General features: G+C 42.1%; 1 protein-coding gene across 1 annotated transcript in view; it reads left to right on the forward strand.

Moving 5' to 3' along the window:
* LOC124619544 (inactive dipeptidyl peptidase 10-like) overlaps positions 1 to 27,316 on the forward strand; it is a 380,569-nt gene that overhangs the window by 174,013 nt on the left and 179,240 nt on the right. Inside the window, exons 4-5 of the mRNA XM_047146009.1 lie at positions 13,008 to 13,082; positions 20,960 to 21,012. Coding sequence (XP_047001965.1) covers positions 13,008 to 13,082; positions 20,960 to 21,012 — 128 coding nt within the window. The remainder of the gene's footprint in view (positions 1 to 13,007; positions 13,083 to 20,959; positions 21,013 to 27,316) is intronic.

Here is a 27,316-nt window from a genome sequence, read left to right on the forward strand (position 1 = left end):
TTTTTATTTAACTTGGTGTATTTTTTTAAATCAACCGGAGGTTACTTTCTGAACGGCCCTCGTACATTGTGAGGCTGCACCTCCACTGAACGTAATCGTACCCTTTTGGAGCGCAGCGCGACCGCAATTCTTGGTTTCGTGCACAGGATGGAACCACTAGGGACTGTTCAAAACCATTCGACGAAATCTGAAGGTGATCCGAAGCATGAAAGGACAATTACGCTTTTTTAACCTTCATGTTCTCGGCCCTCGAGTGGCAACATTAACAAGTGCGTGAATAAAACAGCGAAGAGGTGCTCCGAGACTCCCAAGTCCGGCAACACCTTCGGTGCTAGTAACGCAGCTTTGTTAAGCACGTTGGAAACGACTTCCGCACCAATTCACCCTGGCCGCTACTCTAGCAGATTGTACCAAAGGGGTGTCGAAGGGCTTGTCTAATTCTCAGGCGCTACAGCAACCGCCAGGCTGATCTGATGTCGAAGTTTCAGAAGATACATTTCTAACGTGCTCAGTTAAATTGCGTGATTGGCTCCTAAGGGGGGGGGGGGGGGGTCTTAGGGGGATCCTTTATCGTTTTAGTCACGTACACATTAGCTTTGCACGTGCGTGATAATGCCACGGGAACGTAAGGTTCAAAAAGCGCAAGTGTCCTTTCATGCTTAGCATCACGTTCAGATTTCGTTGAATGGTTCTGAACAGTCCCTGACGGTTCCATCCTGTACACGACACCAAGAATTGCGGTCGCGCTGCACTCCAAAGGGGTACGATCATGTTCAGTGGAGATGCAGCCTCACAATGTACTTAGAGAAGGGTTGAAACTTCAGAGGGTATCAGCAATGTCAAAGGTTGTCAAGAACATCTTCGTGTTGCTCATCGCACTAGGAAATGTCGTTTTGGAGCGCAAAATGTGTGGTGATCAATGCTCCACCCTTGGGGACTTCTCGCGTTGATTCTGAGCGGTGGTGTGTCTGAAATATTTTACCCTGCCACATACGGGGTGTGTCAAAAAAATGTATAACACTTTGAACTGTCATAGACAATTTATTTCCCGTTCTACAAGGTTAAATATCTCTGAGAAATGTTATGTTTCTTAAACAAGTGGCAGCAATGGCAAGGAAGTAACTGCAACATGGCGGACGTGCGTTTGAGCTTTGAAGCGCGGAAGCAGATAATTAAGTGGTACTGGAAGTTTGAGAATGTAGCTGCGGTTTGAAGACAGTGGAGAAGTGAGTATGGTACAGAACCACCTTCGAGGTAAACAATTACACGTCTACGAGACAAATTCGAAATTCATGGAACAGTGTGTGACGTGCATAAAGGTCGATCTGGGCGACCTCGTACAGCTACAAGTGATGATTCCACAACTGCGGTCTTCGAACTGTTTCAGCGTTCGCCTCAAAAATCTTCAAGGCAAGCGGCACGTGAGAGTAATAAAAGCTAGTAGTGTGCTACACATTCTGAAGAAAGGAAAGTTTCATGTGTACATTCCAAGGCTGGTGCAAAAGCTAAGTGACGACGATACAGATCGAATGTGAGAATTTTGTGATTGGGTTCAGGAGATGGTGAGACGTGAACCGGGATTTATGGGTAGCATAATTTGGCCGGATGAAGCCCAATTCAAACTCAATGGAACTGTCAATAGGCAAAATTGTGTGTACTGGGCTGAAGATAATCCTCACATTACAGTTGAAAAGGCTGTGAATTTGCCTGGTGTAAATGTGTGGTGTGGTTTGTCTGCAAGGGGACTCATTGGGTCTTTCCGCTTTGAAGGTACTGTTACTGGAGAAACGTACCTAACAATGCTTGCTGACACCATATTCCCTGCCCTTCATGCATTATACGGTAATGATGAGTTTTATTTCCAACAAGATGGCGCCCCGCTGCATCATAGGGACATGCGAGCATACCTGGATCACAATGTGCCAGGCCAGTGCGTAGGACGCAGGGGACCAATCGAGTTTCCTGCACGCTCTCCAGACCTCACGCCGCTGGATTTCTTCTTATGGGGCACAGTAAAAGATGAAGTGTACAAACGTAAACCACGTAACTTGGACACACTTTGGAATGAGATTCAGGCGGTGTGCGCAAAAATCTCATTGGACACATTTGTACAATGTACCAAATCTGTGGTGACTCGTACTCAGAAATGTATTGATGCAGAAGGCCACCAGTTTGAACATTAATCACATTTGCAAAGTACATTTAATTTTCCAATTGGACTTTAAGCTTTCCATTTCCAGAAATTTAACATTGTAGAACAGGAAATAAATTTTCTATGACGCTTCAAAGTGTGTATACATTTTTTTGACGCACCCTGTATAATAAAACCACGCGATTTCAAAGCTGGATGTCGCAGTACTGACCTCCATCGCAGAGGCATCAAAGACAGGGTGAAATGCGTGTAAGAGGATCTGTGACTACCTTCTTATCGTGTGATACATCCACAGTTGCGCTGGACCGGTTTGTCGTACAATTTGGTGCCCATATGACATCATTAATCCATCTTACAGCTTACATGTACTTTTGAGCAATAGCGTTTTTTCGCATATGTCGACACTTTTCTATTTGAAGTGTCGCCGAGTCAGAGGGTGGCTTTGCTGGTCTCCACTCTTTTGCACCATTATAGAGAAGCGTTTTAGGCACGTCTGAGCCAATGTCCAAACTTACGCGTCGCGGTGGGGGCAGTTACGGGGTTTCGAAAAAGTGAGCTTTTAATTGTGTTGTGCAGTGTGATTCAATAAACGTTGACGTCTTGATATGTGGCACACAAGGGAAAGCAGGAACGATTAAGTACTTAAACTACATTTGCTGCACTTTTGCAATTATGTTTTCTAATTGTCGGAGATCTTTAACGAATTAAGCTTTGTGCTTCAAATGTTATAACGAATGTTGGCTCATAAAATTCATTCATTACTTCGTTAGGGACTTGGCCTGTTCAGCTAACTAATTAAATATCCAGACTTCTGCTGGATGAAATTATCTACACATTTTTTCTACGCGAGTCTAGCGTTATTAAAGGAATATTAATTTAGACAGAAATTGGATAAGCAGTTATAAGTTAATGTGAAAAATTAGGTCTCATTTCATAGTGTATTTTACAGAATATTGCGGTCCATTGGTAATGAAGTGCAATTAAATCGATACGCTGAAGTTCATAAACGTTGCGCATTCAACTGAGAGATCCAGTAGATGTGTGTGACCATGCAAGAGAGAGTAACACCGTTCAGTATATTGCTACATGAACACTGTAGCCCGTACGTAATATGCTGCATGCCCGCGCTTGGATATTCATACTTGGCTGGTTCATAATTTTTTAAAAAAATTTACACACATGATTAAGCCTACAACTCATGTCTCAGAAATTACTGAATTTTTAATTGACATAAAATGCGGGCTTTGTAACTTATAAACTTTGAGCCAGTGACGAATACTTATGGATAGTTATTGATTTAGGAATTTACTAAACCCTGCAAGGCAGAAAAAATGGATTCATTTTGCACTTGGCTACAAAATAATTAACATACTGAACTCACTTTTAGATAATAAGTCTTTTTAGGCTCGATAGACTCTTCTCAGAATTGTCAGGGCACTGCATACTTTTTAATGGTTACTAGCTGAAAAGCGCTCGCTTCCTTTGGTGTTTTCCTCAGTTTGCCTTCTGAAACGGAGAAAACGTTGTCATTAATCGTCTCATGTGTGTTATATCTAACTTAGTCAAAGTATTTTGTCATATTCTAGATCTGGAGTTTTGCTTTTGGCGCAAAAACGAATAAGTTTTTTAGTTATCCAACATGTGAACACGTTAGGTATAAAACTTCCCAGCGTATTAAAACTGTGTGCCGGACCGAGACTCGAACTCGGAACTTTTGCCTTTCGCTGGCATGTGCTCTAACATCTGAGCTACCCAAGCACGACTCACGACCCGTCCCCATAGCTTCAATTCTGCCAGTTTCTCGTCTCCTACCTTCCAAACTTCACAGAAGCTCTTCTACGAACCTTGCAGTCTCGGTCCCGCACACAGTTTTAATCTGCCAGGAAGTTCATATCAGCGCACACTCCACTGCAGAGTGAAAATCTCATTCTGGAAACGGTAGGTATAGTTGTCCGTGCAAAAAACACGATTCTCTTAAAGTTATTCCACAACTTTGGAATGTTTGTCCTTATGCTTTATTGAAAGTTTTTTTGCGAGGACGCAACGGAGACATTGGGTGAATTTAGGAATTTTGTCGGGAAGTTCACTCTCTGGTCTTGGATCACCTTTGTATCAAAGGATTTAAATATTTTTTCCTTTCCCTGGTGCTATATTCTATATTAGCAGATTACTTTGTTGAACTACGTCTTTTTTTGTTGCTAAAATTGTTTGTCCGTACAGCCATTCTCTGTTTCCGTAGTTTCTTTCCATAAACGGATACAATTTTTTGATGAACTGTTCCTCTGTTTTTATTAAGCTGCACAACTCATCAGTTTAAACGATTTTGGTTGAGAGCGGATCAATACGACATGTGCCATTTCCAAATCGAGAATATTCGAAAACATGTGTTACATTCGAGAATATTCTAAAACATTCGTTACAATCGAGAATATTCGTAATACCTCGAGAACATTATAGAATTCGACTTGTTCCCCTTGAAAAATACATTTCTGCGAAAGAGACCGACGAGGTGACAGCAGCCACTTCACTCGTATCTCCAAAACCACAACAGCTACCACCGCACAAGCACTACAGTGCGCAACGGGGGAACCAAGGGTACCGTCAGATACAAAAACTAATGATTGTCAGTAGTGGTTTTTGGGGTACTGTCAACTTCGCCCACAAGCACTTTAATTCATATATACCATGTTTCAGCGTCTTTGCATCAAATATCTGGCGGTGCTAGATCTCCATTTGGGGAAAAATTGTTCACTGATATTTCACAGTGACAACAAGCATCTTTTAATCATTTATTATGCCCTGATAGGTGGCGAGGCATGTGCATCCGCAGCGTGTGTACGCAGCGTGTGTTGCCTATAATCCAATCATCTGCTCTGTATGAAACAGTGTAAGCAAGCAAAATTAAAGCTCCCGATTCACTTCTAAAATAACTTTCTCCACTCAAAGAGACTTTTTATTAACTCTCTGTATGTCCATCTTTATGCAGATGGTTGCGGGACCTCGGCTGTTTAATAAGCAGTGTCGAATCAAATGTCTGTCTGACAGTCTGCAAGTCTTGACCAAAGGAGTCGCTGCGTTAATAATATTGAAGGCTGGCTCTTAATTTAACTGGGCCAAAAGAGGGCATTTTTCTACACGTCGGTCAGGGGACCGGAAGAAGATAGCGTAATCCGTCGCTGATACTGGCTGCTCAATAAAATAACAATTGAAAATTTAGTTGGCTGAAAAGTGTTTTGATTCGACATTCTCTACTCTATCTTAAGGTTTCCTTCCTGAAAACCACTCTATCAGTTTACTGGGGTAGCTTAGTATGCAGACGCAGCACACATGGTTAGTAGACTCTGCCAGTTCAAAAAATGGTTCAAATGGCTCTGAGCACTATGGGACTTAACATCTGTGGTCATCAGTCCCCTAGAACGTAGAACTACTTAAACCTAACTAACCTAAGGACATCACACACATCCATGCCCGAGGCAGGATTCGAAACTGCGACCGTAGCGGTCACGAGGTTCCAGACTGAAGCGCCTAGAACCGCACGGCCACACCACCCGGCCCTCTGCAAGTTTGATCAAATCTCATCGTCCCTGTTCTCGAAATTTTACCAACTGTGTTTCATGAGAAGAATGTGGTCTTCCGTCCAGTGATTCCCATTTGAGTTCACGAAGCATCTCCACGATACTCGCATTTTTATCACATCTGCCGGCAACAAATCTAACAGCACATTTCTGAATTACTTTTATGTTGAGAGGGTTCGAGATTTTCCGCTACTTTATTGGTAAGAATTTCAAAGAAAGGAAATCATTTGAATGATCAGAAAAAATCTTTGACGTATAGATTAACAAGTGTACTTAGTTATGCGTGTTGGTAAAGTTGAACAGAAAGGTCCTCTTTTGCTTTGTCACGTCCTTTCAAGAACGAATTTCAAAACTTTTACCACAACGTCAGGATTTCTTCCTTTGCGAGGGTCAGCGAATTTCTTTCTACCGGTAGTTGTAAATAATGCCATTTTCTGTTTCTTCCAGTGGCGAACGTTACTCTCAGCTATACTGAACTCGCGTCCCGCCCACCTGTTAGCATATTCTTCAGCATAAAGAATTACTTTACGATTGAGAATAGCATCGTAAGATGTTCTTCTCTGCTTGCCTTCCATTCCGCTACTATCTTATGCAAACACACTACGCAATGATATGCCAACAATGATGTGAAGAAGTTTAGAATCACACCAATGCATTGTGACATGAGGAACAATACCTAAATTTCTGTGATGTTGCCGGTGACTGACGGTTTCAAGTTTGTACTGGAACGTTATGCGCCGTCGAATCTTGAACGCACACCAGTTTTCAATACTACATATAGTAAAAAAAGTGCACATTAGATTCGCGTAAATATGGTATTGTAGACCATTACAATGTTTAGATTACGTTGTCGCGAAAACCAAAAAACATTTAGAACTGTCTTTCCCCAACACAACATCTAGTCCTGTCACGAGAAAAGCCACGTATAACACTACCGACTACTGTTACATTAGTGATCAGCCGCTAAAGTTATTTCTGTGAAAGTCTTTTATATTTTGTGGCCGTGACTTGAGTGTAATGGAATGGTGTCGGGCAAAATTTGTTTCCCTAAAGATTTGTATTGAGGAAAGCAGTGGCAAAGCAAACGGGAGTCGAACCAAGGTTCTATTAGCAATCAAGCAAACTGTAATTTCGTAAAAAGAAACGGTCGACACCCTAATTAGGCAAAGTTGTACCCAATACTGGCATGGTTCATAAAGAAAGTTGACTTTTCTTGATACTGAAATCCTGTTTTGTTGATATGATACGAGACAGTAGCACAATTTGGCAAGTAAGGTACCAGTGATTTGACTTGAATTTGCACAGGAAGATAATTAATGCGTTTATGCAACAACTGGTTCTCAGTAACACTTACTACCTGCACATTACAATAGGAAAATAATGGTAATTATCGATAAATAATTACTAATGGTGAAGCACTACTGATTTGGACAAGAGGTTCCTTTGTCAGCCTAATACTAGGAAATTACTACTGTTGAAATAGTTGTAAAGTAATATTATTTTTTGTACTGATAATTATTTGCATTCTCAAGTAATATTCACTGCCTTATATTATTTAGCTGAAATGGAACATGTGACACTTGGATCTAGTACAATTTGGATAATTGTAGCCAGTTGCTTATTCTTAATTGCTGTTATTGTAATACGACATTTAAATTTGGCTCAACTATTACCATAGGGACACAGAAACTAATCTACAGAAGACTCTGATCGAGGCTGAACCCTTTAGTCACAACACAACATGGGTAACACTGTTAACCACATACCACATGAAATTATAAACACTATTATTTCAATAAGAAAAATATTTGAACTGGATACTTTAACTCTACACACATGAAAACTACATCGAGTATTTCAAAACTTATGGTCACTAAATAATTATGAACTTTACAACTCCACAAAGTTTAATAACTTTTGTTAAAGAAGATAATTGTTTTCCAGTTCAATAAAATAGGATACTCGGATTTATCGTAGCATTGTGATAGGACCCTGTCTATGCAAATGACTAAGGATGAAACACAGTATTCAACACAAAGTGTACAGAACGTAAACTTATTACTGAAAACGAAACCACACAAATGACTTACGAAATTATACAGTACTCAACTGATAATTTGAGATGAAGGTGGTGGCAGCGTCGATCTCCTATTCTATTCAAAAAAGATGGCGAAAGTATCCATGGCTCTTCCTGTGCAACAAGTGCTGAGAATTCTCTTCTTAGCGTCGGCTTTTAATAGTACAGAGCTAACCAGAGTATACCATGAATAATAAGCCGCGTTACTTCCGCATCTGAGGCTATACTATAAGAGGGTTGGAACTTAAATAGTGGCAACTATTTACTCACAACCGATACAAAAGAGTTACATGTCTGCAACGATTACTGTCATTCAAAGTTGTGTAGAACCCGTAGCCACCGATTTGGAAGACGAAGTATACCGTCAGCATAGCCTGTTCTGTTGATGGTGCGAATGGAGCTGTTTACTGCCTGTCGAATCTCTGGAACAGTTCTGAAGCGAATGTCACGAAGTGGTTCCTTCATCTTCGGAATCGAATCAAAGTCAGAAGGACTTAAGTTCGGGGAGTATGGTGGATTGTACAGTACTTCCCAGTCCCATCGACCGAAGAGAGCAGCCACAGCTTGTGCATTGTCGTGCTAAATGATGGGTGGGTTGCGCAGAAAGTGTCGCCGCTTCTTTCGCAAAGTTGGTCGCAGGTGATGCTCCAAAAACCTACAGTTATATTAGGAATAATACCATCACAGTCGTACGCGAGAATCACATAACTTTCACCATACTGGGGCTCTGATGCACTTTCGACTTTCGCAGCGACCCATAATGACGCCATTCGTTGGATTGGCGTTTCGGTTTTGGCTCGTACGATGTGGCCCATGTCTCATCCAGTGTTACGATACGGCGTAATAAAACCTCTCCTTCGCGCTCATAGTGCTCCAAGTGCGTCTGAGCAGCGTCGTAACGCATCCATTTCTGCATTTCCGTCAAGTCATGCGGAACCCATAGTGATGCAATTTTTCGCATGCCTAGGCGTTCCTTCACGATGCGAAGCACAGTCGTATGCGCTAATCCGGTTTCGCCGGCGAGCTCACGAATGGTATGGCGTCAATCACTGTCCACTAACGCGGCAACAGCATGCACTTCTTCTTCAGAGAAGTTACGACGACCTGCCCTTTGCATGTCTGCCACAGTTCGTTGAAGGCTTTTACGCAACGTGCCGCTGTTCTGTACCGTAATGCCGATTCCCCTTGATGACATTGTCTTGCTGTACAACATCTGGCACTTTCAGTCTTGATCCAACCCGGTTGTTCCTGTTTCAAAAACATGGTGACACCGTTACGTTAAACCACTCGCCCACAAGTGTTTTTCCCTCGATTGTGCGCACGCCGGTGACGTGGGACGGGCGGGTCCATTTGCTCGGAATACGGTACAATAGTAGATTCCATTGCGTAGTGTCTCCTTAGCAGTGTTTCCACTATTTAATTTCCAACTTACGTATAATCTTGCACTTTTTCTCACGTCTTTCAGTTCACAAGATGCGTACCTATTGCCTGCTAATCACCGACTCTCTCATAACACACAGGACCCTTGCAGCTTGGCGCCAGATCCAGCTTCTCTATTCCCGCTAGCCAGTTCCGTTGCGGAGGGACTTCCCTCCAAGTTCTACATGATTACAAACCTACTTTTCCTGTGCATGAACCAGTATAATAAATAAATTTTAAAGTTTTACGTTATTTTACAGCGTACTACTTTTGAAATTAAATTCATAGATTAATTACAATTACATAAATTATCATAAATAATGAATGAAACATTTACATGGATGTTACATCAAAGAGCGTTGTTATACTGAAGTAAAGGTAAAAACAGAAAGTAAGTTTGATAAGACCGTTAATGGTAACATCGATAATAGCATTACTCATTTCGCACGACGTTTCTTTAGGATCTACCTGTACGTATCCGTATGTTCTGCAGCAGATATTGTCTGCATCGGACAGTGATTACCGAGTGTTCCTCAAGAACCAATAGCTCTCATGTCTAGCCGACACGTAGTAGTAGAGACGGAGTTTTCTCACGAGAGACTTGCATATAACATAGAAAAGTCAGACTATTTTGAATTCTTGCCAATTTTTTCTTTCCTGTCCAAGCCATCTGAAGTCTAATTTCCGTGCACGTATTGTGGTGACGGGCAGTTCATTCCCATCAATATACTGCGAGCTTCATACCCATGCTCACAGTGGCTTGCAGTTTGTTTGTTCGTCTTACTGACCTCTATAGTTATTCGGCAGAGTTCATTGAGATGTAATATTCCATGTTGTTTACTATAATAATGTGAGTTGTTTCTTCGTATACAGTACTCAATGATCAAGAGACGAAAAACTGTCTGTTAATTTGACCTGCGTATTGAACCCAACAATATTTCGCTTTTCTAAATCCGAAAAGTTTCCTTAGATAACACAAGATATCTGATAGACGTTGATCTCTTTTCAGTAGGAATCTCTTGTGTTTCTGACAGGACAGCGGCCGTGTCCGATGAATACCGCTGTCTGAAGAGAGCTGAGAGAATTTCAAGAATTCACTGTGGTGAGAGGCGTTCGGCCTGTTATGTAAAACACTGGTTTTAAAATGCCGTAGAAGAAACTGAAACTCTGACATTTTGGCGATAGTTATTTGCAGTACTTTCTTAAGCCTCTAGGCTTTTGAGCTGAGTATATCGCTTGACTTGTGTATCATATAAAGCGAGAAATAAATAGCTAGGTAGTTCAACTTGTGGTTAACGAATGTGTAACACTCATGAAAACGAAGATAAAAGCGCATGCATTTTTAACTCCAGTGAATGGCGAGTAAATAAATCTACTTCACTATAGTGAATAAAATTGAGCACTCCGGTTTGGTAGCCGTTTTGGACTGTACGAGGCACTGTACATCTTATGGAAAGCATGCTTCACAAGCCTTAGTGATTTATGCTTGTACCTGAAACTATCCTTTCTTTACAATAAAAATTATTATTAAATACGTAATTAGTGATTTTCTTACTCGATTGTTTTTCATCACAGCCGTACAGCACGACTTATTTTAAAGGTGATTGCATCTCTTTGGTTTATTTCACAGTTGTATTCTTCATGTCATGGCAAAATGAATAGCTCCAATATTATTACAACGTAGCACATTTACGAATTCCTGACTTTTGTAGTATTTTCCACTCTTGCACATTTGATCTATACAAGTATCTAGTAACTTTCACTAGCTTTCACTTATTTCTGCAGTACACTTTACTGTCTTGCCTGCAGATACAGTACTTCCTGTAGGCATTTAGATGCAGTACTTCCTGTAAGCATTGACTTAAAGTATATATTCTCCATATTCTTCATAATATATGATATTTCTTTGACAGCGCACAATATTTCTTCTGCAAAACTGATTCTTTATGTACATTAATCTTCGTTTTGTTTTTTGTTTCCCAATTCTCGTCCATGATTTCAGTTCTATTTATTTGAGTGCCTGACTTCCGATTTATCTAGAGCTATATCTTAGTAATGTAAGTCCGGCAGTTGCCTGAAAATTGGTTCTTATTGAGCCGGTATGTGATGCAGAATGTAAACATTCAATGAAAAACTTAAATGCAGATAGTTGACGCATTTCTATTAATAAAATATGTATCTTCCGCAACGCTGCCTACGACTGATAAATGAAACCCATATGGATTTGTTAAATTTTGTGAAGAAAATTTATAATCTTTTAATGCATTATAAAGGCGTCAGAAGGCAAGAATGTACAGGGTGTTCGTGAATTATCTCGACAGCTTTAGACTTCAGTAACTTTAGAATTATGCTATATAACAGTGGGGACTCAGAATTTGAAGTGATCAGACGTGATGCAATGAAAAGTTCCAGTTTGCGTCCTCCTATGTTTCTGAAACGCATAAATGATATTCAACAGGAATTGTCAGATGATGCTAATCTTTTCCCTTTTTGCAAATAAAAAAGTTTAGGACCAAAGAGCGGTGCCACTTCTCTTACTGAAATGACAACAACTGAAATATTTGAAAACGTCAAGAGACGGTTCGGGAACAACGGATTATGATAAAATTTTGACAAGACTCAGTAAATGTCATGATATTCTACGAGCTATAGAAATAGTGTACGCAGGTAGTGAAATGCAATAAGAAAAAAAAGTTAAGATTCAAGACAACAGATATCACGACCTTAATTACTAAACCAACATACTACAGTTAATAAATGCCTTAGTTCGATTAAATTTGCAGTATGCATGATTACCGGTCTAGATGATTTAGGAATGAAGAAACTTCTCTATGCTGCTTATTTCCACTAATGAGTTTTGGAATAATTTTTGGAGGAACTCAGATCAGTGGGATACTATTTTCAGAATAGAGAAGTATGTCATAAGAATTATATCTAGAATCAGTTCTGGAACATAATGGAGAGATCTCTTCAGAAAAATTATGTTTTGATAATTGCTCTACAAAACACATACAATGTATCCATTAATGTTCTTGCTTGTTTAAACATTTATCTTTCCTCGAAAAATTATGCAAACCATGAATATAATACTAGTACCAAAAATAACTTTTACAAAGACTTCAGGAACTTAACACTCGTACAGAAAGCAATAAGATATGGGTACTCATGTGGTCAACAACCTACTAGAGCTTATCAGTTACGTAGCTAACGTGATGGAATTTAAGACTCCTTCTATTCCAAAGGAGACTATCTTCACACAAAAATCAATGTTTCAAATTATTTTATAATTAACATTAGCACTGTAATACAATAATATTTCGAAATTTTTTCATCGTATTTTACTTAAACGAAATGTACATCTAAGACCTTTTTTCCATGTCCCACAAACCCTCGCAGTGGGATCAATGGTATACGACTAACGTAATATAATATACTGGTACATTTGATGACACTTGTGTTCGTTTGTGTGTGTGTGTGTGTGTGTGTGTGTGTGTTTCATTACAGAATGCATCACACACATGCACACAATTTTATACTTTAATCCCCTACGCAGGAAGTAGTTAATTGAGAGTGCTCTCCACCAATTGCAAATATTCAAATAAACTGAAGCTAAACGCCGCTTCAAATGAATATATGGCCAAGGCCTAATCACATATAAAAGCTGTATTCCACAAACTGCAGTCACGAAGCAGTACATGCAACATCCACAATTTCTTCTCAAGCTTAATGTCTGTAACAGTTTTCTTCTGTTGTCAGCATAATATCATGGCTTCTGTCGTTTCAGAGACAGCTTAACGCCGTCGATTACCGGATCTCGAGCGACCTGAAGTACGTCCTTCTCATCTACAACAGGAAAAAGGTTAGTTAAACGGTAGATCACAGTTTTTCTTCGCAAGCAATAATTAAATTTGTTTCAATACGATGTTCTGTGTTTGTACCATTCTTTACTTTAGTACGCAACAAATGTGATCTGAAATTTATATGTGAAGTCAAGGCAAAGCAGATACAGCATCTGGGTCAATTTTTTGATCACTAAGTTCGGTGCCTAATGAATATGTTGACAAGCTTAATACTTTACGGAAACATATTGTATTACAGTAAATGTTAGTGGCAACAAAGCATGAAGTTCATGTTCATGTGTATATAAATTCCTCTTCAGACAGAATAATTTTTTTTATTTTCGATTTAAACGATGACACCTTAAGGTGTTTCGCCATTACGCCTTCTACATGAGTAAATTATATGTAAGATAATGTTTATATCGTTTAGCGCCCTTATGTTATGTGCTGTGATTCACAGCTATATTGATTTCATCGCTATCTGCGTTTCTGCAGTCATTTTACGATGTCGCATTGGTAAGGTATGCCTCTATCCTTCTTACAGCACTGGTTAGATGTATTGAGACAGATTGGAGTAACGTTAACAATCCAGTACCATACCATTCTGTGTAAAGTATCTGCACCTACTGTCCCTCTATCTGGTCACTTGCATTACTGTCGTATGTTCTGACTAACAACAGACAAAATTATCCAAATAATTAAGTTCCACATGAATATGAAGCAGTGGGTATCAATAAATGATGGCGATGATGATGATGATGACGACGATGAAACGAATTATTTTGTTAGTAATCTACACTCCTGGAAATGGAAAAAAGAACACACTGACACCGGTGTGTCAGACCCACCATACTTACTCCGGACACTGCGAGAGGGCTGTACAAGCAATGATCACACGCACGGCACAGCGGACACACCAGGAACCGCGGTGTTGGCCGTCGAATGGCGCTAGCTCCGCAGCATTTGTGCACCGCCGCCGTCAGTGTCAGCCAGTTTGCCGTGGCATACGGAGCTCCATCGCAGTCTTTAACACTGGTAGCATGCCGCGACAGCGTGGACGTGAACCGTATGTGCAGTTGACGGACTTTGAGCGAGGGCGTATAGTGGGCATGCGGGAGGCCGGGTGGACGTACCGCCGAATTGCTCAACACGTGGGGCGTGAGGTCTCCACAGTACATCGATGTTGTCGCCAGTGGTCGGCGGAAGGTGCACGTGCCCGTCGACCTGGGACCAGACCGCAGCGACGCACGGATGCACGCCAAGACCGTAGGATCCTACGCAGTGCCGTAGGGGACCGCACCGCCACTTCCCAGCAAATTAGGGACACTGTTGCTCCTGGGGTATCGGCGAGGACCATTCGCAACCGTCTCCATGAAGCTGGGCTACGTTCCCGCACACCGTTAGGCCGTCTTCCGCTCACGCCCCAACATCGTGCAGCCCGCCTCCAGTGGTGTCGCGACAGGCGTGAATGGAGGGACGAATGGAGACGTGTCGTCTTCAGCGATGAGAGTCGCTTCTGCCTTGGTGCCAATGATGGTCGTATGCGTGTTTGGCGCCGTGCAGGTGAGCGCCACAATCAGGACTGCATACGACCGAGGCACATAGGGCCAACACCCGGCATCATGGTGTGGGGAGCGATCTCCTACACTGGCCGTACACCACTGGTGATCGTCGAGGGGACACTGAATAGTGGACGGTACATCCAAACCGTCATCGAACCCATCGTTCTACCATTCCTAGACCGGCAAGGGAACTTGCTGTTCCAACAGGACAATGCACGTCCGCATGTATCCCGTGCCACCCAACGTGCTCTAGAAGGTGTAAGTCAACTACCGTGGCCAGCAAGATCTCCGGATCTGTCCCCCATTGAGCATGTTTGGGACTGGATGAAGCGTCGTCTCACGCGGTCTGCACGTCCAGCACGAACGCTGGTCCAACTGAGGCGCCAGGTGGAAATGGCATGGCAAGCCGTTCCACAGGACTACATCCAGCATCTCTACGATCGTCTCCATGGGAGAATAGCAGCCTGCATTGCTGCGAAAGGTGGATATACACTGTACTAGTGCCGACATTGTGCATGCTCTGTTGCCTGTGTCTATGTGCCTGTGGTTCTGTCAGTGTGATCATGTGATGTATCTGACCCCAGGAATGTGTCAATAAAGTTTCCCCTTCCTGGGACAATGAATTCACGGTGTTCTTATTTCAATTTCCAGGAGTGTATAAGGGGGAAAGTACGAGTGATTTTTCTGACTGATCTTAATGAACATGATAAATACACAGCTATAAAACAAAACGTTCTTTTCATCACATATTACGACAGTTCTGGCGAACGAAAATTTCGTCCGTAAAATCAACATGAAGACCGTAAACAGGGACCTTGCGAGACTCAGCTCGCTTTGTTTGTCGGTTAGATCCGAAGCGCCGTAGGCATCAGTGCTCGGGTTGACGCCGTGTTCCTTGACTTCAGCAAGGCGTTTGATACTCTTCCACAGTGTGGTTTAGTGAAAAAAACGTAATTACCGAGTATATGGCCGGTTCTGTAGTTTGAGGAGTACTCTAAGGAAGTGTGATAGGATTGTGACTGTTAAAATATATATTAGTGATCTGGTACAAAGCATTGGAGAGTCCATGAGACTGTTCGAAAGTGATGCAGTTGTTTGTAAGAAAGTAGAAATAGCAGAAGACTCTAGCGAACTTGAATGGTGCGGCGAATTGCTATAGACACTGAACGTAAATAAATGTAAAGCATTGCGCATACTTAGGAGAAGAAATAGACTACAATACAATTACACTGTTGATGGCAAATTGCTGTAAACAGTAGCTTCCTGTAAAATACCTAGGAGTAACCATCCGGAGCGGTAGTAAGTGGAAGGACCGCATAACACAAGTAGTGGGGAAAGCAGATGCCAGACTGAGATTCATAGGAAGAATCATAAGGAAGCGTAACTCATTCAGGAAAGAATTTTCTTAGAAAACAATTGTCCGGTCGTTTCTTGAGTACTGGTCATCAGTCTGGGGTCATTACTAGGTGGGATTAATAGCAGAGAGAGAGAGAGAGAGGATTCAACGAAGAGCGGCGTGTTTGGACACTGGATCGATTAGTCCGCGCGAGAGCGTCACGGAGAAACTCAACGCACATCAGCGGCAGATGATGAAAGAGAGGTGTTGTGTGTCACGGAGAAGGTGGTTGTTGAAATTCCGAGTCGGTATTTTTCCGAAAGAGTCGGAGAAAATATTACTTCCTCCTACATACCTCTCTAAATGACCACAACGAGAAAATTCGAGAAATTACTGCTAATACGCCTGGGTGGTCAGCCTGGCTGACTGCCATAAGCGCGACCCGGGCTGCTGGGACTTTGCTTGGTGAGAGGACTGGTATGGGCTGCTCTAATCAAGAAACCTGACTACGACCGGGAGACCCGCGTACTGTGCACAAGTCGATTCAAACCGCATCTGATGACGCCATTGGCAGAGGATGACACGGCGGTCGGTCGTGTACGACTCGCACGTCAGAGCCAGAGCGCGTAACTTTACCTTTATCTTAGAGTTAATACAGAGATTTACCGACAATCATTCTTTCCACTCGCCTTTCGCGATTACAACAGGGAAAGGGGGCGAGGAATCAATAGTATCAGAAGTACCTCCGTGACACACCATCATATGTGCTGCGGAGAATAAATGTAGATAGGAAGCAGCTACATACACCCACATATGTAATAGAGGTGAGAGTCAACTTGCATTAGCAGTGCAATTCAGTAGATCGCTGTCGGGACAGGACAACGCCGAATGTGTGCAGAATTCAATCTGGCTTCACGTCACGAAAGGCTATTACAAGCTTAGGCGGGTGCGCAGTTTGACTTCAGGGCAAAAAAAAAAAAAAGAAAAAAAAAAAAAGGTTGGTAGCACATGACATTCCCGGTCGAACTGGCGTACACCGCAGCGACGTCATTAGAGCATTCAGTGGCTATCGTGAGACACAAAACATTGAACGTGAGCCTTACAGTAGCCACTCGCGATCAGCAACAATCAGATGCCTTTATACCTCGAGAATAAAGCAACAAAACGGCGTGTTGCGGGAAGATGCGACAGGGAGGGCTGTGTCGCCCAGACGGTATGCAACCACCTACACATAACCAGTTTGGCCTCCAGGCGCCCATTACGAACAAGAATACAGACCTCCAGCACCGTGGTGCGCAAAGAAGTTGAGCGTAGGAACATCTGGAATGTAAACTGGTTCGAAGATATTAGGTTCTCTTCACCGGCGAGTGCTGGAATGTGCTAATGCCCGAAGTTCGTCAAAAAAGAGTGTCGAATGATCTGGTAAGCAACCCATGTGTCTCAGTCATGCAGTCTCATGGGTTCGGAAGGGAGGTGGGTCAATTCATGTTTTGGGCCAGTCACACATACGGATTCCAGATGACTCCCATCGCTATCGAGAGAAATTTGGGCGCTATGAAGTATCTGAATAGTATTACCAAACTTATTGTCCAGTGCTACAGTCAACACCTCGCCGATTGGTTCAGCTTCCACGACGATAATACACTATCACACAGCGTCCATCTCGTGAACCCCTTTCTCCAGTAGACAGGAATCAACCGAATGAAATAGTCTGTGGAATCTGCCTACATAAACCCGACCGAACATGTTTGTGATAAGTTGAAACGTGCAGTGCATGAACGCTACTTACGCACTGGATGACTTCAGAAGAGTCATTCGAAGAGACTGCCTATACCTGGTTATTCCGTCACTACTGTCAACCCTTGAATTTACCACCACACAAAATCGTAGATATGCCGCTGGTGCAAAACATCTTCTGTGCAGTTTAAATTTTGGATTCCTTTCACATAACAAACCAAAGGACCCTATAGCAGAGGATTAATCAGTTTTACATAAATATTTCTGACAGCATAATTACGACATTTTTCCCGCTGCTATCTTGTTTCCGATAATTCATAATCGTGGTGCATAAGAAACATGTCAGAAAAGCGGCCATACAATTCTTCAAGATAACTAATACATATTAGATTTCCATCCGCAGCTCTATCTCCTATTTGCTAGGACATAATCATATTAGTGCTGGAAACTACATAGTGTTGGGCAAATACGTAGGGGCTTAATAAAATAAGTTATATATATTCTCCAACCTAATACCGTTGCGCACTAGCAGTGGCGCATTGTCAGAAAAGAGTACATATTCTGGCTTCCCTGCAGACGCAGTTCTGCTGTAGTACAGATAACAGGAGCATCACAGTGTGCGACTGAAATGACACGGCAATTGGAAACGCGCTCCAAAGTTGAAGTACGCGAAACAGTATGATTCTTTTGGGCAAATGTCTAAATTGCACGCACGTTCACCGTGAAATTGTGACGATATATCGACCAAATGCAACGTGCCGTCCAGGCGTAGTGAAACGGTGCCAATAATTAGACCAAGACCGCAAGACGTGGGAGATGCCAAGCGGGAAGTCATTTTGCACTATGCGATTTCCATCTTTTTGGGAACCTTAAAGAACATCTGGGAGGAGAGGCATTTTTCAACGATGAGGTAGTTCACAAAGTACTTGTTGATTGGCTCCGTGGCCAAAAAGGTAATTTCTATAGTGCAGGAACTGAATGATTTGTAGAACGTACGATCATTGTTTCACAGTGTCGTAGTCTATGTTGAAAAGTAGTGTCATGTATCTGTGCCACTTTGAAGTGCAGTGCAGCGTTCAATAAAAGTTAGTTGGCCTGGCGTAATAATATGTAACTTACTTGTAACCCATGATGAACCGAGCAAGAGGGACATAAAAAGCGGATTAGCACTGGCGAAAAGGGCATTCCTGGCCAAGAGAAGTCTACTAGTATCAAACATAGGCCTTAATTTGTGGAATAAATTTCTAATAATGTACGTTTGGAGCACAGCATTCTATGATAGTGAATAATGGACTGTCGGAAAGCGGAACATAAGACAATCGAAGCATTTGAGATGTGGTACTTCAGAGGAATGTTGAAAATTACGTGAACTGATAAGGTAAGGAATGAGGAGGTTCTGCGCAGAATCTGCGAGGAGAGGAACATATGGACAACTGTGACGAGAAGAAGGAACAGGATGATAGGGCATCTGTTAAGACATCGTGGAATAACTTCCATGGATCTAGAGGCAACTTTAGAGGGTAAAAACTATGGAGAAAGACAGAGACTGGGACACATCCACCAAATAATTGAGGACGTAGGTTACAAGTGTTATTTTGAGATGAAATAGTTGGCACAGGAGAGGAATTCGTGGTGGGTCGCACCAAACCAATCAGGAGACTGAAGTTTTTTTGTTTTAATTGTGGAAATTGTTCCAGCCAGGGATCACATTTAATTTTAGAAAATGTCTTTTATTACTGTCTTCTTTCGCACATGTTTCACAATGATGACTGTTTACTCTCAGTTCAGAATATCTCCAGAAACATGTGAACGCTGTGTACAGCACCTAAAACTACTGGTTGCTCTGCAGTGACCTGTGGCCTAAAGGAGTTCTGTAACCGAACGACAGCAGCTATGATTGGGAAAAAGTGTAATAACAGACGATAATAAAAAACATTTTAATAATTCAGTTGTTTTCCACTTGATAGTATACCAAGTCTTCATATATTCATTTTGGATAAAATAATTTTGGGTATTGGGCCGCATGATTGAAATTACTAACAGCTAAATTTCCGACGTTTCGATAGACTTGCTGCGATCCTCTTCAGGGCGGTTCACACACTCATGTTTCTTCAATGAAATGATCCCCTCAGATTTGTATGTAACTGCCCTTTTCTCTGAAGCTTCACCCACACATGGTTCTACACATGTATTGGACACAACTCCTTCTCTCCCTCTCTGTGTACACCCCTTCCCCCATCTGTCCACTTCACACTCCCACCTCTATCTGCTTACCTATTCTCTACACTCCTCTCTCTCTCTCTCTCTACATCTTCTCCTCCCCCTCTCTTTGTTCGTTTCCTCCAACTTCTCTCTGACTATACATTCCACTCCCACCCTCTGACCATATCCTTCTGCTCCTCTGTCTTTACTTCTCTGCCTCTCCCTCTTACACCCGCCAACTACCCCTTAAAGCCTTCCACCTCCCTCAACCATCTTCCCCTTCCTCCCTTATCTCTGTCCATTTCCTCCTCCACCTTGTTCAGTCCACTCCCTCCTCTGCCCATCTCAATCTGTTGCTGGCTGTGCTCGACAGCATGGTAGCCCCTGCAATACAGTTCAACAAAGCAGTTCGAGGCTGTTCCCACAGCGAACCTGTCTTACTAGGCTGGCTACACATCAGGGGTCTGGAAATCATTTATTTGCGCCTGACACACAGGCTGCCATGCAAATCAGATCGATAAAGCAGGCCGATACTACTCCAACACAAACACACCGGTCATGCAGGGCAGCCTACACTTTGGGTTGTGGGAAACTGTTTCTTTCCCTTAACATGTAGGCAAAGCAACTTGACTTGGCAGACTCATTCTGTGCGCACACAATAAGCCTGTTGTGCAGGGCACCCATCTGCCAGGGGATGTAAAAAACAATTTTTTGCCTGTTTCTCCACTCCTGTTGTAGCTAGGAGGCTATAAACCCCATAGTACTGAGACTTGTGAGGCCTGCTGTTTTTGTGCCAAGTTCGGTTGAAATCAGTGCTGGGGTTTGGGAGAGACAATGGGAAAACACTCATACATTATGCTTTATATATGTAACTGATTAATTGGTAGAGATAAATACTGCTGCAAAAGCTGTTGGAGTATGTCTTGCACCAAAACGTATTTCTTCCAGATCAGTAAATTTGATATAATTGTGTCTTTTATTATAAGGAAGCAAATATTTGTCCACAATAAGAAGTCTAAACATGCAAAAACAATAATATCACGAAACTGTTTTGTTACAGGTTTGGCGTTACTCATACCAGGCTAGCTACCAGGTGTATGAGGTGGAGGCTCAGTAAGTACACATGAACTGTCTTGCTATTTACTCTCTCCTGTCTTACAAAGTGTGTTCCAAATAGGTGTAGCTAAAATTGTAATTTTTTCTGCGTCTTGTTTTGACCTACCACCTAACATCCTTTAGGGAGACAGTATCACATTTGGATACAATCGGAACTTAACAACACTTGGAAAACAATAAAGAATTAATACAGAGCGAAGAGCTTATTAAATATCTGCATGACTTAATATGGCAAAATAATAAAAAATTACTAGTAAAGCAAACCACTGCTTAATGTTATAATAAAATAACGATAATAAATAATTTTTAACGTAGTGCCTATGGAACTAGACTATCAAAAACTGGTCTTGAAACCGTCTAAGTTGCCTTTTGTTTATACCTGGTGATTTCTTTTGGTTAAACCATATTCGAACTTAATTGTAAATAAAGGAATACAGAGGTCTATTAAAATGTTTGTAAATTACTGTACTGCAAGAAACATCAATGCATAGAGCAGCCTTCAGTCTCCATGGTAAGATTACAGCATCGATAGAAATGAGAGGTTCTATTTTAGACTAAGTGCTACTCAACTGTATAAAGTAAACTGTTTGTTTACTTGACATATCAATTAGATAAACTTTCCTCAAAATTACAAGTGAAACATTAATCGTAAATTTTGTCTCACACACATCAGACACTCCCTTGATAAAAAGCTAACCAAAAATCTATTGCTGAAATGTGTGTCATATACGAATCTGCACTATTTTTCCACCAACTTTCACGTGGTGCTCTTTTGTTTTCGGCTAGACTACTTACTTTGAAATTTATTGAGGAATTTTCGGGTTTATTCAACAAAATTAGTATAACCTTAATTACATTTATGGGTTCTTCTGTCACTTAATGGTAGGATAAATTCATATCTAACGCTCAGCTGCGTTTTTGTTCTACTAATATTTGTTGATTTGTAACCGGTTTTCGGGTTATTGGGTCTTCATCACGAGACAACTGACTAGCGTCTACAAAAGGCAATAGTATGTAGGAAACCAAACATAAGAAACAAAGATACTATCAATAGAGACAGACCATTTGATCACGACGTTAGTTGAAGAATGTCAAACTGAGCGTTCACTGTTCGTGTTATGAACCAAACACGTTAAATTACAATTTACAAGATCAATGGTAGCAAACACTGCATATAACAAAAATACACAATATGCAAGTTTCATGGTTATGATACTAAAGCTTCTATGGGAAGAAAGTAAGGTGTAATAATGATTATATTATTGTGGTAGAGGATCGCGCAAATGAATGTAATCATTGTGATCGAGGTCAAGCTGTTCCATTTGATCGTGCACTATGTGATCAAAAGTATCCGGACACGTGGTTGAAAATGACTTACAAGTTCATGGCGTCCTCCATCGGTAATGCTGGAATTCAGTAAGATGTTGGCCTACCCTTAGCCTTCATGACAGCTTCCACTCTCGCAGACATACGTGCAGTCAGGTGCTGGAAGGTTTCTTGCAGAATAGCAGCCCATTCTTCACGGAGTGCTGCACTGAGGACCGGTATCGATGTCGATCGGTGAGGCCTGGCACGAAGTCGGCGTTCCAAAACATTCCAAAGGTGTTCTATAGGATTCAGAGCAGGACTCTGTGCGGGCCAGTCCATTACAGGGATGTTATTGTCGTGTAACCACTCCGCCACAGGCCTTGCATTATGAACAGGTGCTCCATCGTGTTGAAAGATGTAATCGCCATCCCCGAATTGCTCTCCAACAGTGGAAAGCAAGATGGTGCTTAAAACATCAATGTAGCTCTGTGTTGTGATAGTGTCACGCAAAACAACAAGGGGTGCAAGCTACCCCTCCATGAATAACACTACCACACCGTAACACCACCGCCTCCGAATTTTAATGGTGGCGTTACACAATTTGCAGAAGACGTTCACCGGGCATTCGCCACACCCACACCCTGCCATCGGATCGCCACATGTACCATGATTCGTCACCCCACACATCGTTTTACCACTGTTCAATAGTCCAATGTTTACGCTCCTTACATGAAGCGAGGCGTCCTTTGGCATTTACCGGCGTGATGTGTGGCTTATGAGCAGCCGATCGACCATGAAAACCAAGTGTTCTCACCTCCCGCCTAACTGTCATAGTTGATGCAGTTTGGAATTCTTGTGTGATGGTCTGGATAGACGTCTGTCTGTTATACATTGCGACTATTTTCAACTGTCGGCGGTCTCTGTCAGCCAACAGACGAGGTCGGCCTGTACGCTTTTGTGCTGCACGTGTCCCTTCACGTTTCCACTTCACTATTACATCAGAAACAGTGGACCTAGGGATGTTTAGGAGTGTGGAAATCTCGCGTACTGACGTATGACACAAGCGACACCCAACCACCTGACCCCGTTCGAAGTCCATGAGTTCCGCGGAGCGCCTCATTCTGCTCTCTCACGATGTCTAATGGTATTAAATTCCCTTACACATTGCTTCCTACTTGCAGTTGTGCCTTGAGAATGGCAGGGTGTGCTCCTGTCGAAATAACGGCGGTGGCCGACGACGTCACCCGGCAGTAAACCCGTAAGTAATTTGAACAACATTCAAGTAACTTCCTTTCCAGACGAAAATGTGCTCCGAACATGACGAGTTCTTCGCTTCAAAACCACGTGATTTCTACAGTCGCGGAATCGAAATGTTACTCCAGAGTTGGGAAACTGTTGTAAATACTGAAGAATAATATATTATAGATGACTAAAGTCTCTGATATGGGTGTCCGTTGAGTTTATTAAACTTACGAAAAAACGTTACGAACTTATGCTCCATCCCGATACTTGAGTGGAATATGATGCAGTAGGACTGTAGAATACCATGCATGCTAGGGTGGGGGAGACATCAGACAACTGTAGCTAGGCAGGAGGAAGTGAAACGGAATCGTTGTGGGAGTGTGGTGGCGTATGTACTGGTCCGTGACTGGCAGTACCCAAGATCGACTGACAACGACAAGGGATCGTACTGTACCAACGTCTCTATGCCGTTACTGCAGAGTATCCTGTTGCGCAAAGTACTTAGGCCACCAGTCGACCACCACACCTTTAATTAAGTACAGTTTCTTATTTTTAAATAGATGTTAAGACTGCAGAACGCTATCTAATTGCAGAAGATTCCAGTTGGAGAGGAGCCTCTGATGACGACAAGAATCTAGCCCGCGCCGCAATCACACTGGCAATGAACGAATCGGACACGAAATCAGCCTTAGCGCAATTAATATTGCAGCCACCTCAACCGCTGACCATGCAAACAGCCTGTCTGCCAAATAAGGGGAACAACACCCTGCCTAGACACGACGCCGAAATCGTACCAAGCCACGATAGAACTACGAATAATCACTTAACAATATTCACACACCAATGATTACTGAAGTTGAGCAGTAGTGAATAAATGGGCCTATTTAATGAACCACTCTCGTTGCCTACGGTACTGATCTCGTCAGAGCAACAAATTACTTTAATTTCAGTGCCTGATTATCTTGCGTGATGATAAATGCTACATCCAACTAGCAATTGTTATCTTTCGCAACGACCTCACAACGCAGTACGTACTCTCTCACATAAAATCGGAACTATATTATTACTTGTACTAAAATACCAATCTATCTACCGTCTTGTATTGATTATTCTGTTTATGGACACTTCCATCACTACTGTAAGGAATTAAAACATTTTTAATGCTCCCTTAAATATTTTTCCAACTCGTCGCAGCGATGATATGTAAGTGATGAGACTTCGCATGCGTCACAGAATAACGAATCTTTGTTAGTAGCAAAATCTTTGGCATTTCCGTAAATAATTCAATTGTTGTTGTTGTGGTCTTCAGTCCTGAGACTGGTTTGATGCAGCTCTCCATGCTACTCTATAGTGTGCAAGCGTCTTCATCTCCCAGTACCTACTGCAACCTACATCCTTCTGAATCTGCTTAGTGTATTCATCTCTTGGTCTCCCTCTACGATTTTTACCCTCCACGCTGCCCTCCAATGCCAAATTTGTGATCCCTTGATGCCTCAAAACATGTCCTACCAACCGATCCCTTCTTCTAGTCAAGTTGTGCCACAAACTTCTCTTCTCCTCAATCCTATTCAATACCTCCTCATTAGTTACGTGATCTACCCACCTTATCTTCAGCATTCTTCTGTAGCACCACATTTCGAAAGCTTCTATTCTCTTCTTGTCCAAACTGGTTATCGTCCATGTTTCACTTCCATATATGGCTACACTCCATACAAATACTTTCAGAAACGACTTCCTGACACTTAAATCTATACTCGATGTTAACAAATTTCTCTTCTTCAGAAACGATTTCCTTGCCATTGCCAGTCTGCATTTTTTATCCTCTCTACATCGACCATCATCAGTTATTTTACTCCCTAAATAGCAAAACTCATTTACTACTTTAAGTGTCTCATTTCCTAATCTAATCCCCTCAGCATCACTCGATTTAATTTGACTACATTCCATTATCCTCGTTTTGCTTTTGTTGATGTTCATCTTATATCCTCCTTTCAAGACACTGTCCATTCCGTTCAACTGCTTTTCCAAGTCCTTTGCTGTCTCTGACAGAATTACAATGTCATCGGCGAACCTCAAAGTTTTTACTTCTTCTCCATGAATTTTAATACCTACTCCGAATTTTTCTTTTGTTTCCTTTATATTTATTATAATTCAATTACTTCAATTAAAATTATTCATCATTTAGTGAGCTTTTTCCCTTAATTGAAATCTTTTCTTTAATATTGAGAGGATCTACTTTCAGTAGATTATTTATAATTTCATTCTTTCAAGAACCTTTTACCAAGCACATTTAGAAACACCACATTATACGTGATACTGACTCCACTGTATCAATATCTCTGAATTATACTCGTTTATACTTCCGAAAATTCTATAGATACATTCACACTAGATACCAGTTAAATAGACTGGAAGGTTTCCTTTAACCCCAATAAAATTGGATTTATTTTCCTTCTAGGTATCTCAATTCACGTTGGTTATCACCAGTGAACGAGCGCCAGCAAATATATTATCTGTCCCCACAATATGGAAACAAGTCATAAAAAAATCAAACAAAAATCCTAAATGTCACCGCCACTTTTCAACTAACCTTAAGTTACAATTTAAAAGCAAATCTTGACCTCTTCAGGCGTTGACCACACGTGACCCGCTAAGTTCCCTAACATTTAAATCGGCCACTCGTCACCTTGATGAATCAAGTTTTGGTTTAGCTACGTGTAGCTCGTTAAATGGTTCCTTCAATTTACTATCGCTTGTCTACTCAGTGATACGTGCGCACCATCACCGTATAGTGAAACAGTTTGTCGTTCTATGAGCTTATTCGCTGTCTGCTGCAAGCTAGTGGTCTTGAAAATACAACTACCAACACGTGTTCGAGGCTTTCCTTCTCGATACACACACGCACAATACCCAAACCACCTCCATAAAAACGACAAGCAACCCAATTACCTCTGGGCGCGTGGCGACCACTCAACATACAATGCAGACGGGATATCGGTCACACCGATTCCACAAAACTCAGCACCTAACAAATCAATCTCTCAATTAAATCAGGCTCACGGGGGACTCACCCCAGCAAATTTTACGAACGAAACTGTTCCCACAACTACACTCCTGGAAATTGAAATAAGAACACCGTGAATTCATTGTCCCAGGAAGGGGAAACTTTATTGACACATTCCTGGGGTCAGATACATCACATGATCACACTGACAGAACCACAGGCACATAGACACAGGCAACAGAGCATGCACAATGTCGGCACTAGTACAGTGTATATCCACCTTTCGCAGCAATGCAGGCTGCTATTCTCCCATGGAGACGATCGTAGAGATGCTGGATGTAGTCCTGTGGAACGGCTTGCCATGCCATTTCCACCTGGCGCCTCAGTTGGACCAGCGTTCGTGCTGGACGTGCAGACCGCGTGAGACGACGCTTCATCCAGTCCCAAACATGCTCAATGGGGGACAGATCCGGAGATCTTGCTGGCCAGGGTAGTTGACTTACACCTTCTAGAGCACGTTGGGTGGCACGGGATACATGCGGACGTGCATTGTCCTGTTGGAACAGCAAGTTCCCTTGCTGGTCTAGGAATGGTAGAACGATGGGTTCGATGACGGTTTGGATGTACCGTGCACTATTCAGTGTCCCCTCGACGATCACCAGTGGTGTACGGCCAGTGTAGGAGAGCGCTCCCCACACCATGATGCCGGGTGTTGGCCCTGTGTGCCTCGGTCGTATGCAGTCCTGA

Source organism: Schistocerca americana, chromosome 6, assembly GCF_021461395.2.
Source record: "Schistocerca americana isolate TAMUIC-IGC-003095 chromosome 6, iqSchAmer2.1, whole genome shotgun sequence".
Lineage (NCBI taxonomy): Eukaryota > Metazoa > Arthropoda > Insecta > Orthoptera > Acrididae > Schistocerca > Schistocerca americana.